This window comes from Salmo salar, chromosome 29, assembly GCF_965601325.2.
Source record: "Salmo salar chromosome 29, fSalSal1, whole genome shotgun sequence".
NCBI classification, from domain to species: domain Eukaryota; kingdom Metazoa; phylum Chordata; class Actinopteri; order Salmoniformes; family Salmonidae; genus Salmo; species Salmo salar.
In genome coordinates, this window is record NC_138319.1 from 5,095,001 (window position 1) to 5,110,055 (window position 15,055).

The window sequence follows — 15,055 nt, forward strand, 5'->3', positions numbered from 1 at the left end:
CTAGTTCTACTACTACTACTACTACTAGTTCTACTACTACTACTACTAGTTCTACTACTACTACTAGTTCTACTACTACTACTAGTTCTACTACTACTACTACTAGTTCTACTACTACTACTACTAGTTCTACTACTACTACTACTACTACTAGTTCTACTACTACTACTACTAGTTCTACTACTACTACTACTACTACTAGTTCTACTACTACTAGCTACTACTACTAGTTCTACTACTACTACTACTACTACTAGTTCTACTACTACTACTACTACTAGTTCTACTACTACTACTACTACTACTACTACTACTACTACTACTAGTTCTACTACTACTAGTTCTACTAGTTCTACTACTACTACTACTACTAGTTCTACTACTACTACTACTACTAGTTCTACTACTACTACTACTAGTTCTACTACTACTACTACTAGTTCTACTACTACTACTAGTTCTACTACTACTACTAGTTCTACTACTACTACTAGTTCTACTACTACTACTAGTTCTACTAGTTATACTACTACTAGTTCTACTACTACTAGTACTACTACTAGTTCTACTACTACTACTAGTTCTACTACTACTACTAGTTCTACTAGTTATACTACTACTAGTTCTACTACTACTACTACTACTACTACTAGTTCTTCTACTACTACTCTACTACTACTACTACTAGTTCTACTACTACTACTACTAGTTCTACTACTACTACTAGTTCTACTACTACTACTACTACTACTAGTTCTACTACTACTAGTTCTACTACTACTAGTTCTACTACTACTACTACTACTACTAGTTCTACTACTACTACTACTACTACTACTACTACTACTACTAGTTCTACTACTACTAGTTCTACTAGTTCTACTACTACTACTACTACTAGTTCTACTACTACTACTACTACTAGTTCTACTACTACTACTACTAGTTCTACTACTACTACTACTAGTTCTACTACTACTACTAGTTCTACTACTACTACTAGTTCTACTACTACTACTAGTTCTACTACTACTACTAGTTCTACTAGTTATACTACTACTAGTCTACTACTACTACTACTACTACTAGTTCTACTACTACTACTAGTTCTACTAGTTATACTACTACTAGTTCTACTACTACTACTACTACTACTACTAGTTCTTCTACTACTACTACTAGTTCTTCTACTACTACTACTACTAGTTCTACTACTACTACTACTACTAGTTCTACTACTACTACTACTACTAGTTCTACTACTACTACTACTACTAGTTCTACTACTACTACTACTACTAGTTCTACTACTACTACTACTACTAGTTCTACTACTACTACTACTACTAGTTCTACTACTACTACTACTACTAGTTCTACTACTACTACTAATAGTTCTTCTACTACTACTAATAGTTCTTCTACTACTACTACTACTACTACTAGTTCTTCTTCTAATAGTAGTTCTTCTACTAGTTCTACTACTAGTAGTTCTTCTACTACTACTAGTTCTACTACTACTACTAGTTCTACTACTAGTTCTACTACTAGTTCTACTACTACTACTTCTACTACTACTACTAGTTCTTCTACTACTACTACTAGTTCTTCTACTACTACTACTAGTTCTTCTACTACTACTACTACTAGTTCTTCTACTACTACTACTACTAGTTCTTCTACTACTACTAGTTCTACTACTACTAGTTCAACTAGTTCTACTACTACTAGTTCAACTAGTTCTACTACTACTAGTTCAACTAGTTCTACTACTACTAGTTCAACTAGTTCTACTACTACTAGTTCAACTAGTTCTACTACTACTAGTTCAACTAGTTCTACTACTACTAGTTCAACTAGTTCTACTACTACTAGTTCAACTAGTTCTACTACTACTAGTTCAACTAGTTCTACTACTACTAGTTCTACTAGTTCTACTACTACTAGTTCAACTAGTTCTACTACTACTAGTTCTACTACTACTAGTTCTACTACTACTACTTCTACTACTACTACTTCTACTACTACTACTACTTCTACTACTACTACTACTTCTACTACTACTACTTCTACTACTAGTTCTACTACTACTAGTTCTACTACTACTACTAGTTCTACTACTACTACTAGTTCTACTACTACTAGTTCTACTACTACTACTACTACTAGTTCTACTACTACTAGTTCTACTACTACTACTACTACTAGTTCTACTACTACTAGTTCTACTAGTTCTACTACTACTAGTTCTACTACTACTACTACTACTAGTTCTACTACTACTACTACTACTAGTTCTACTACTACTACTACTACTAGTTCTACTACTACTACTAGTTCTACTACTACTACTACTAGTTCTACTACTACTAGTTCTACTACTACTACTACTACTAGTTCTACTACTACTACTAGTTCTACTACTACTACTAGTTCTACTAGTTCTACTACTACTACTACTACTACTAGTACTACTACTACTACTAGTTCTACTACTAGTTCTACTACTACTACTAGTTCTACTACTACTACTAGTTCTACTACTACTACTACTACTACTACTAGTTCTACTACTACTACTAGTTCTACTACTAGGTCTACTAGTTCTACTACTACTACTAGTTCTACTACTACTACTAGTTCTACTACTACTACTAGTTCTACTACTACTACTAGTTCTACTACTACTACTAGTTCTACTACTACTACTACTACTACTAGTTCTACTACTACTACTAGTACTACTAGTTCTACTACTACTAGTTCTACTACTACTACTACTAGTTCTACTACTACTAGTTCTACTACTACTACTAGTACTACTAGTTCTACTACTACTAGTTCTACTACTACTAGTTCTACTACTACTAGTTCTACTACTACTAGTTCTACTACTACTACTACTAGTTCTACTACTACTACTACTACTAGTTCTACTACTACTACTACTACTAGTTCTACTACTACTACTACTACTAGTTCTACTACTACTACTACTACTAGTTCTACTACTACTACTACTAGTTCTACTACTACTACTACTAGTTCTACTACTACTACTAGTTCTACTACTACTACTAGTTCTACTACTACTACTAGTTCTACTACTACTACTAGTTCTACTACTACTACTACTACTAGTTCTACTACTAGTTCTACTACTAGTTCTACTACTACTAGTTCTACTACTACTACTACTAGTTCTACTACTACTAGTTCTACTACTACTACTACTACTACTAGTTCTACTACTACTAGTTCTACTACTACTACTTCTACTACTACTACTACTACTACTAGTTCTACTACTACTAGTTCTACTACTACTACTACTAGTTCTACTACTACTACTACTAGTTCTACTACTACTAGTTCTACTACTACTAGTTCTACTAGTTCTACTACTACTACTACTACTAGTTCTACTACTACTACTACTAGTTCTACTACTACTACTACTAGTTCTACTACTACTACTAGTTCTACTACTACTACTAGTTCTACTACTACTACTAGTTCTACTACTAGTTCTACTACTACTACTACTAGTTCTACTACTACTAGTTCTACTACTACTAGTTCTACTACTAGTTCTACTACTACTACTACTACTACTACTAGTTCTACTACTACTACTTCTTCTACTACTACTACTACTAGTTCTTCTACTACTACTACTAGTTCTTCTACTACTACTACTACTAGTTCTACTACTACTACTACTACTAGTTCTACTACTACTACTACTACTAGTTCTACTACTACTACTACTACTAGTTCTACTACTACTACTACTACTACTAGTTCTACTACTACTACTACTACTAGTTCTACTACTACTACTACTACTAGTTCTACTACTACTACTACTACTAGTTCTACTACTACTACTAATAGTTCTTCTACTACTACTACTACTAGTTCTTCTTCTAATAGTAGTTCTTCTACTAGTTCTACTACTAGTAGTTCTTCTACTACTACTAGTTCTACTACTACTACTAGTTCTACTACTAGTTCTACTACTAGTTCTACTACTACTACTTCTACTACTACTACTAGTTCTTCTACTACTACTACTAGTTCTTCTACTACTACTACTAGTTCTTCTACTACTACTACTACTAGTTCTTCTACTACTACTACTACTAGTTCTTCTACTACTACTAGTTCTACTACTACTAGTTCAACTAGTTCTACTACTACTAGTTCAACTAGTTCTACTACTACTAGTTCAACTAGTTCTACTACTACTAGTTCAACTAGTTCTACTACTACTAGTTCAACTAGTTCTACTACTACTAGTTCTACTACTACTACTTCTACTACTACTACTAGTTCTACTACTACTAGTTCTACTACTACTACTTCTACTACTACTACTAGTTCTACTACTACTACTTCTACTACTAGCTACTACTACTAGTTCTACTACTAGTTCTACTACTACTAGTTCTACTACTACTACTAGTTCTACTACTACTACTAGTTCTACTACTACTACTAGTTCTACTACTACTAGTTCTACTACTACTACTACTACTAGTTCTACTACTACTAGTTCTACTAGTTCTACTACTACTAGTTCTACTACTACTACTACTACTAGTTCTACTACTACTACTACTACTAGTTCTACTACTACTACTAGTTCTACTACTACTACTACTAGTTCTACTACTACTAGTTCTACTACTACTAGTTCTACTACTACTACTACTACTACTAGTTCTACTACTACTACTAGTTCTACTACTAGTTCTACTAGTTCTACTACTACTACTACTACTACTAGTACTACTACTACTACTAGTTCTACTACTAGTTCTACTACTACTACTAGTTCTACTACTACTACTAGTTCTACTACTACTACTAGTTCTACTACTAGTTCTACTACTACTACTAGTTCTACTACTACTACTAGTTCTACTACTACTACTAGTTCTACTACTACTACTAGTTCTACTACTACTACTACTACTAGTTCTACTACTACTACTACTACTACTAGGTCTACTAGTCTACTACTACTACTACTACTACTACTAGTTCTACTACTACTAGTTCTACTACTACTAGTTCTACTACTACTACTACTAGTTCTACTACTACTACTACTAGTTCTACTACTACTACTACTACTACTACTGCTAGTTCTACTACTACTACTACTACTAGTTCTACTACTACTACTACTACTAGTTCTACTACTACTTCTACTAGTTCTACTACTACTACTACTACTAGTACTACTACTAGTTCTACTACTACTACTAGTTCTACTACTACTACTAGTTCTACTACTACTACTAGTACTACTACTACTACTACTACTACTACTAGTTCTACTACTACTAGTTCTACTAGTTCTACTACTACTAGTTCTACTACTACTACTACTACTAGTTCTACTACTACTACTACTACTAGTTCTACTACTACTACTACTACTAGTTCTACTACTACTACTACTAGTTCTACTACTACTAGTTCTACTACTACTACTACTACTACTACTAGTTCTACTACTACTAGTTCTACTACTACTACTACTACTACTAGTTCTACTACTACTACTACTACTACTACTACTAGTCTACTACTACTACTACTACTAGTTCTACTAGTTCTACTACTACTACTACTACTACTAGTACTACTACTACTACTAGTTCTACTACTAGTTCTACTACTACTACTAGTTCTACTACTACTACTAGTTCTACTACTAGTTCTACTACTACTACTAGTTCTACTACTACTACTAGTTCTACTACTAGGTCTACTAGTTCTACTACTACTACTACTAGTTCTACTACTACTACTAGTTCTACTACTACTACTAGTTCTACTACTACTACTACTACTACTAGTTCTACTACTACTACTACTACTAGGTCTACTAGTTCTACTACTACTACTACTACTAGTTCTACTACTACTACTACTACTAGTTCTACTACTACTACTACTACTAGTTCTACTACTACTAGTTCTACTACTACTACTACTAGTTCTACTACTACTACTACTAGTTCTACTACTACTACTACTACTACTACTAGTACTACTACTACTACTAGTTCTACTACTACTACTAGTTCTACTACTACTACTAGTTCTACTACTACTACTAGTTCTACTACTACTACTAGTTCTACTACTAGTTCTACTACTACTACTACTACTACTACTACTACTACTACTACTACTACTACTAGTTCTACTACTACTACTAGTTCTACTACTACTACTAGTTCTACTACTACTACTAGTTCTACTACTACTACTACTACTAGTTCTACTACTACTACTACTACTAGGTCTACTAGTTCTACTACTACTACTACTACTAGTTCTACTACTACTACTACTACTAGTTCTACTACTACTACTACTACTAGTTCTACTACTACTACTACTAGTTCTACTACTACTACTACTAGTTCTACTACTACTACTACTAGTTCTACTACTACTACTACTAGTTCTACTACTACTACTACTAGTTCTACTACTACTACTACTAGTTCTACTACTACTACTACTACTACTACTACTACTACTACTAGTTCTACTACTACTACTAGTTCTACTACTACTACTACTAGTTCTACTACTACTACTAGTTCTACTACTACTACTAGTTCTACTACTACTACTACTACTACTACTACTACTAGTTCTACTACTAGTTCTACTACTACTAGTTCTACTACTACTACTACTACTAGTTCTACTACTACCACCACTAGTTCTACTACTACCACCACTAGTTCTACTACTACCACCACTAGTTCTACTACTACCACCACTAGTTCTACTACTACCACCACTAGTTCTACTACTACTACTACTACTACCACCACCACTAGTTCTACTACTACTACTACCACCACCACTAGTTCTACTACTACTAGTTCTTCTACTGCAGCTACTACTAGTTCTTCTACTGCAGCTACTACTAGTTCTTCTACTGCAGCTACTACTAGTTCTTCTACTGCAACTACTATTACCACCAAATACAGACCGATACTTAACACTATTGCCTTCACTACCATCATCTATGGCATCCCATTTCGTAAACAGAAAATAAATAGGGAATAGGGTGCCATTTAGGATGCATCACTCATCACCACCAGCAGTGTTATTTATGAGTTCACCTGGGAAAAGGGTTCGTCGTCAGAGCTGGGGAAGTCGTACTGGTTGAGGTCCTTGGGGTTGAACACAGAGGGGCCAGAGTGTTGGGGTGCAGAGAGAGGATGAATCTTAGGCTTCTTCTCATACTTCCTTTTCATTCGGACCACTTCAGTTTTCTCTGGCTGGAAGGAAGAATATAGAAGACTAATTAATGGTCCATTTACTCCATGAGCAACAGAAATGTGTCTGAGCCCTGTATAATTTCTTATGGAGGTGGTGCTGTGATAGGGAGAACCATTTAGAAACAGAACAGTGTAGTGAGTTAAGACTAGGGGTCGACCGATTAATCGGAAGGGCCGATTAATTAGGCCCGATTTCATAAATCGGTGTTTTTCGAGACCGATTTGCAGATTTCTTTACCTATTTGGTAGCATTGCCTTTATTTAACTAGGCAAGTCAGTTAACACATTCTTATTTTCAATGATGGCCTAGGAACGGTGGGTTAACTGCCTTGTTCAGGGGCAGAACGACAGATTTTTACCTTGTCAGCTCGGGGATTCAATCTTGCAACCTTACGGTTAACTAGTCCAACACTAACCACCTGCTTTACATTGCACTCCACGAGGAGCCTGCCTGTTACGCGAATGCAGTAAGAAGCCAAGGTAAGTTGCTAGCTAGCATTAAAAACTTCTTATAAAAAACAATCAATCAATCATAATCACTAGTTAACTACACATGGTTGATGATATTACTAGTTTATCTAGCCTGTCCTGCATTGCATATAACCGCTTAGGTACACGTTACTCCAACGTGTACCTAACCATAAACATCAAGCCTTTCTTAAAATCAATACACAACTATATATTTTTAAACCTGCATATTTAGTAAAGAAATTCATGTTAGCAGGCAATATTAACTAGGGAAAATGTGTCACCTCTTGCAACAGATTTAGGGTATATGCAGCAGTTTGGGCCGCCTGGCTCGTTGCGAACTCATTTGCCAGAGTTTTACATAATTATGACATAACATTGAAGGTTGTGCAATGTAAAAGGAATATTTAGACTTAGGGATGCCACCCGTTAAATAAAATACGGAACGGTTCCGTATTTCACTAAAAGAATAAACGTTTTGTTTTCGAGATGATAGGTCATTAATATGGTCGAATCCGGAAACTAAGGCTTGTATTTCTGTGTATTTATTATATTATAATAAAGTCTATGATTTGATAGAGCAGTCTGACTGAGCGGTGGTAGGCACCAGCAGGTTCATAAGCATTCATTCAAACAGCACTTTAGTGCGTTTTGCCAGCAGCTCTTAGCAATGCTTCAAGCATTGCGCTGTTTATGACTTCAAGCCTATCAACTCCCAAGATTAGGCTGGTGTAACCGATGTGAAATGGCTAGCTAGTTAGCGGGGTGCCGGCTAATAGCGTTTCAAACGTCACTCGCTCTGAGACTTGGAGTAGTTGTTCCCCTTGCTCTGCATGGGTAACGCTGCTTCGACGGTGGCTGTTGTCGATGTGTTCCTGGTTTGAGCCCAGGTAGGAGCGAGGAGAAGGACGGAAGCTATACTGTTACACTGGAAATACTAAAGTGCCTATAAGAACATCCAATAGTCAAAGGTATACTGCTCAAAAAAATAAAGGGAACACTTAAACACAATGTAACCCCAAGTCAATCACACTTCTGTGAAATCAAACTGTCCACTTAGGAAGCAACACTGATTGACAATAAATTTCACATGCTGTTGTGCAAATGGAATAGACAACAGGTGGAAATTATAGGCAATAAGCAAGACACCCCCAATAAAGGAGTGGTTCTGCAGGTGGAGACCACAGACCACTTCTCAGTTCCTATGCTTCCTGGCTGATGTTTTGGTCACTTTTGAATGCTGGCGGTGCTTTCACTCTAGTGGTAGCATGAGACGGAGTCTACAACGCACACAAGTGGCTCGGGTAGTGCAGCTCATCCAGGATGGCACATCAATGCGAGCTGTGGCAAGAAGGTTTGCTGTGTCTGTCAGCGTAGTGTCCAGAGCATGAAGGCGCTACCAGGAGACAGGCCAGTACATCAGGAGACGTGGAGGAGGCCGTAGGAGGGCAACAACCCAGCAGCAGGACCGCTACCTCCGCCTTTGTGCAAGGAGGAGCAGGAGGAGCACTGCCAGAGCCCTGCAAAATGACCTCCAGCAGGCCACAAATGTGCATGTGTCTGCTCAAACGGTCAGAAACAGACTCCATGAGGGTGGTATGAGGGCCCAACGTCCACAGGTGGGGGTTGTGCTTACAGCCCAACACCGTGCAGGACGTTTGGCATTTGCCAGAGAATACCAAGATTGGCAAATTCGCCACTGGCGCCCTCTGCTCTTCACAGATGAAAGCAGGTTCACACTGAGCACGTGACAGACATGACAGAGTCTGGAGACGCCGTGGAGAACGTTCTGCTGCCTGCAACATCCTCCAGCATGACCGGTTTGGCGGTGGGTCAGTCATGGTGTGGGGTGGCATTTCTTTGGGGGGGTGCACAGCCCTCCATGTGTTCGCCAGAGGTAGCCTGACTGCCATTAGGTACCGAGATGAGATCCTCAGACCCCTTGTGAGACCATATGCTGGTGCGGTTGGCCCTGGGTTCCTCCTAATGCAAGACAATGCTAGACCTCATGTGGCTGGAGTGTGTCAGCAGTTCCTGCAAGAGGAAGGCATTGATGCTATGGACTGGCCCGCCCGTTCTCCAGACCTGAATCCAATTGAGCACATCTGGAACATCATGTCTTGCTCCATCCACCAACGCCACGTTGCACCACAGACTGTCCAGGAGTTGGCGAATGCTTTAGTCCAGGTCTGGGAGGAGATCCCTCAGGAGACCATCCGCCACCTCATCAGGAGCATGCCCAGGCGTTGTAGGGAGGTCATACAGGCACGTGGAGGCCACACACACTACTGAGCCTCATTTTGACTTGTTTTAAGGACATTACATCAAAGTTGGATCAGCCTGTAGTGTGGTTTTCCACTTTAATTTTGTGTGACTCCAAATCCAGACCTCCATGCGTTGATAAATTGGATTTCCATTGATTATTTTTGTGTGATTTTGTTGTCAGCACATTCAACTATGTAAAGAAAAAAGTATTTAATAAGATTATTTATTTCATTCAGATCTAGGATGTGTTGTTTAAGTGTTCCCTTTATTTTTTTGAGCAGTGTATATGAAATACAAATCTTAGAGAGAAATAGTCCTATAAATCCTATAATAACTACAACCTAAAACTTCTTATTGAAGTATTGAAGACTCATGTTAAAAGGAACCACCAGCTTTCATATGTTCTCATGTTCTGAGCAAGGAACTTAAGTTACCTTTTTTACATGGCACTTTTACTTTCTTCTCCAACACTTTGTTTTTGCATTATTTAAACCAAATTCAACATGTTTCATTATTTATTTGAGGCTAAATTGATTTTATTGATGTATTATATTAAGTTAAAATAAGTGTTCATTCAGTATCGTTGTAACTGTCATTACTACCCAAAAAAAAGCTATACATTTATAAAAAAAAAAAAAAAAATACATTGGAAAGAAATAACAATTATAAAAATTACTAAAAAATAATCATAATAAAAAAAGAAAATCGGCATCGGCTTTTTTGGTCCTCCAATAATCGGTATCGGTATTGAAAAAGCATAATCGGTCGACCTCTAGTTAAGACTCATTGATATGCAGATGGTGGGCGAGGCACGCGGCATGTGCTTCTGCCCAGACAGATGGTGCCTCTCCCTGACCAGAACTGACTGACTGACTGACTGACTGGACTGACTGACTGACTGACTACGCACACACACACACTGCTGAGGGTTAGTGAACTGAACTCACATTCAACCCAAGGCCCCAGGGGGAAAAGGCAGGGGGAAATGCTACAATACGGGGGAGCAGGGGGTGTCATAAGTCAAAACAATGGATGGAACGAAAGCAAAGGGACAGCAGGGTTTGGACTAGGAGTGTGGAGGGACAGGGTTACATCAACAGATGAGGGTGGGAGAGAAACAACAGGAGAGTCACTCATCACCCAGTCATAAGTAGTAGGGATGTGCATCTTTCAATTTCAAGATGATTCGATATGTACCTTAGCAATATATCAAATTATTTCCAAAATGTCTGTATTGCATGAAGCAAGTATTTTTTTATAAGCGTTTACGCCCTCTTGTTCCCATGTTGTCTTTTTGGTTTCTTCTCCTTCTAACTTTCAGTGCTGTGTGCACCTTCCCTTTTATACACACACACACACACAAAACCCCTACCCCTGTGACTCACAAAAACAAAGCTGAGATCAATTCTCCCTCTCTGACAAGTGGTTTCAATTAGCTATTTGCATTCGAGGTTTGGTCCAACAGTCTCGGTCATATGGAAAGTGAACCTTTCTAACGATACCATTTGTCTCAACTCCTCAAATTGCACGCAGAGCAAATGCTACAAAAACAGGAAACGGAAGCGTCAATGAAGATTGATTATGGAAACGTAATGCTCAGTTTGTCTCGTGCGGCATTGCGGAACCACGTACCGATAGCAGCATTTTAGCCATGAGGAATGCTTTTCCAACAGTCTTCAAGGAGTTCCCACATATACTGAGCACTTCTTGGCTGCTTTTCCTTCACTATGCGGTCCAACTCATCCCAAACCATCTCAATTGGGTTGAGGTTGGGTGATTGTTGAGGCCAGGTCATCTGATGCAGCACCATCACTCTCCTTGGTCAAATAGCCCTTACACTGCCTGGAGGTGTGTTTTGGGTCATTGTCCTGTTGAAAAACAAATAAGCGCAAACCAGATGGGAAGGCGTATTGCTGCAGAACGCCGTGGTAGCCATGCTGGTTAAGAGTGCCCTGAATTGACCAGATCCTGAGGCCCATTGTCGTTCCGTTTATCCGCCGCCATCACCTCATGTTTCAGCATGCTAATGTGCGGGTCGCATGTCGCAAGGATCTGTACACAATTCCAGGAAGCTAAAAATGTCCCAGTTCTTTCATGGCCTACATACTCAGACATGTCATCCATCAATCATGTTTGGGATGCTCTGGATTGCCGCGTACGACAGCGTGTTCCAGTTCCTAACAATATCCAGTAACTTCGCACAGCCGTTGAAGAGTGGGACAACATTCCACCGGCCACAATCAACTCAAAGGAGAGGAGAGGTGCCATGCTGCATGTGGCAAATGGTGGTCACAGCAGATACTGACTGGTATTCTGATCCAAACCCCTACCTCTTTTGTTAAGGTACCTGTGACCAACAGATGAATATCTGCATTCCCAGTCATGTGAAATTCATAGATTAGGGCCTAATTTATGTATTTCAATTGACTGATTTCCTTGTATGAAATAACGCAAATGTCAGAAACCTTTGACATTGCTGCATTTATATTTTTGTTCAGTATAGTAAAGCTGTTACTGAAGATGCCATAACGGTGTTCAGTCTCCTTATCAATACAACAGCTATGGGAATATCTGCCTCTTGAGGGCCTAAAATGAACACCGCCACCTCTGGGTCAATTTTGGGTACTGGCGGGTAAGATGTGTATTTCATCAGCCACGCTGGAGGGTGGTCAGGGGTCCACCGTGCGAGTATTTCATTTGCATTTGTGAAAAGTAGTCAAGTATGAGCACATTTACAGTTGAAGTCAGAAGTTTACATACACCTTAGCAAAATACATTCACCCAGTTTCACAATTCCTGACATTTAATCCTAGTAAAAATTCCCTGTCTTAGGTCAGTTAGGATCATCACTTTATTTTAAGAATGTGAAATGTCAGAATAATAGTAGAGAATGATTTCAGCTTTTATTTCTTTCATCACATTCCCAGTGGGTCAGAAGTTTCCGTACACTCAATTAGTATTTGGTAGCATTGCCTTTAAATTATTTAACTTGGTTCAAATGTTTCAGGTAGTCTTCCACAAGCTAACCACAATAAGTTGGGTGAATTTTGGCCCATTCCTCTTGACAGAGCTGGTGTAACTGAGTCAGGTTTGTAGGCCCCCTTGCTCGCACACGCCTTCTCAGTTCTGCCCACAAATGTTCTAAGGGATTAAGGTCATGGCTTTGTGACCAATACCTTGATTTTGTTGTCCTTAAGCCATTTCGACAACTTTTGAAGTATGCTTGGGGTCATTGTCCATTTGGAAGACCCATTTGCGACCAAGCTTTACCTTCCTCACTGATGTCTTGAGATGTTGCTTCAATATATCCATATCATTTTCCTACCTCATGATGCCATCTATTTTGTGAAGTGTACCAGTCCCCCCTGCAGCAAAGCACCCCCACAACATGATGCTGCCACCCCCGTGCTTCACGGTTGGGATGGCGTTCTTCGGCTTGCAAGCCTCGCCCTTTTCCTCCAAACATAACAATAGTCATTATGGCCAAACAGTTCCATTTTGTTTCATCAGTCCAGGGGACATTAGTCAAAAAAGTATGACTCCCCATGTGCATTTGCAAACCGTAGTCTGGCTTTTTTATGGCAGTTTTGGAGCCCTGGCTTCTTCCATGCTGAGCGGCCTTTCAGGTTATGTCGATATAGGACTCGTTTTACTGTGGATATAGATACTTTTGTACCTGTTTCTCCAGCATCTTCAAATGGTCATTTGCTGTTGTTCTGGTATTGATTTGCACTTTTCGCACCAAAGTACGTTTATCTCTAGGAGACAGAACGCATCTCCTTCCTGAGCGGTATGACGGCTGCGTGGTCCCATGGTGTTAATACTTGCGTACTATTGTTTGTACAGATGAACGTGGTACCTTCAGGCACTTGGAAATTGCTCCCAAGGATGCAGACTTGTGGAGGTCTACAATTTTTTTGGCCGATTTCTTTTGATTTTCCCATGATATCAAGCAAAGAGGCACTGTGTTTGAAGGTAGGCCTTGAAATACATCCACAGGTACACCTGCAATTGACTCAATTAGCCTATCAGAAGCTTCTAAAGCCATGATATAATTTTCTGGAATTTTCCAAGCCGTTTAACGGCACAGTCAACTTAGTGTATGTAAACTTTTGACCCACTGGAATTGTGATACAGCGAATTATAAGTGAAATAATCTGTCTGTAAACAATTGTTGGAAAAACTGCTTGTGTCATGCACAAAGTAGATGTCCTAACCGACTTGCCGAAACTATAGTTTGTTAACAAGAAATGTGTGGAGTGTTTGAAAAACGAGTTAATGACTCCAACCTAAGTGTATGTAAACTTCTGACTTCAACTGTATATAGTAAAATAAATGCTGCAGTTGCTGTTTTTATATAATTTTCAGTTTTGTTTCATAGCTGGTAAATTAATTGCACATAATTCAACTTCAAATACTATATAGCCTTCCTCGAGCTGCAACACTGCCTGCCTGGCTGGGGGCTCTGCACGCGTGAAGAGCTTAGTGAAAAATACATTTTTAGAAGCGTTGCACACAGGCATAACAGTTTGTCTAATTTACTTGGCTGGAGAACCAAAAAGTAAATTTTATGCCCTGTTCTCTTACCTTCATGTCCATGTGGTCTTGGTGGCGGTACTGGTTGATGTTGGAGAGGGGAATGATGGGTATCGTGTAGATGGGCTTCACCAGAGCCCTCTGGGCCAGGGCCTCAGCCATCACCTCACTGCCATAGTCAGGCATGCCATTCCTGGGGAGGACACACGGAGATAAAGGGGGCTTGATTAAGACTCGGAGAATGACCGTTTTGGGTCAAAACGTTGCACAATAAAACAGTGTGCCATCTTTTTTTATGACTTCACTTTTCATACTCTGCACCTGCAAATTACTGGACGCGTGTCGGCTACACCATTTCTAAATTTGAGAAAATGCCCAGGAAAGTACAGTGAAGGGAATTAGCTACCTGCGTCTCTGCCATGCCACTGACAAGCCTTTTAGCATAGGAGTGCAAAACATCTCCC

The 15,055-nt window shown here is 39.0% G+C and overlaps 1 protein-coding gene across 4 annotated transcripts in view; it reads right to left on the reverse strand.

The window, feature by feature from the left end:
• Positions 1-15,055, reverse strand: part of LOC106590037 (enhancer of polycomb homolog 1) — a 136,628-nt gene that overhangs the window by 52,078 nt on the left and 69,495 nt on the right. For all 4 annotated transcript variants that reach the window (XM_045710952.2, XM_045710953.2, XM_045710951.2 and 1 more), the window contains 2 exons: positions 14,643-14,784; positions 7,164-7,322 (listed from right to left, as the gene is read on the reverse strand). In XM_045710952.2, the coding sequence (XP_045566908.2) occupies positions 7,164-7,322; positions 14,643-14,784 (301 nt within the window). The remainder of the gene's footprint in view (positions 1-7,163; positions 7,323-14,642; positions 14,785-15,055) is intronic.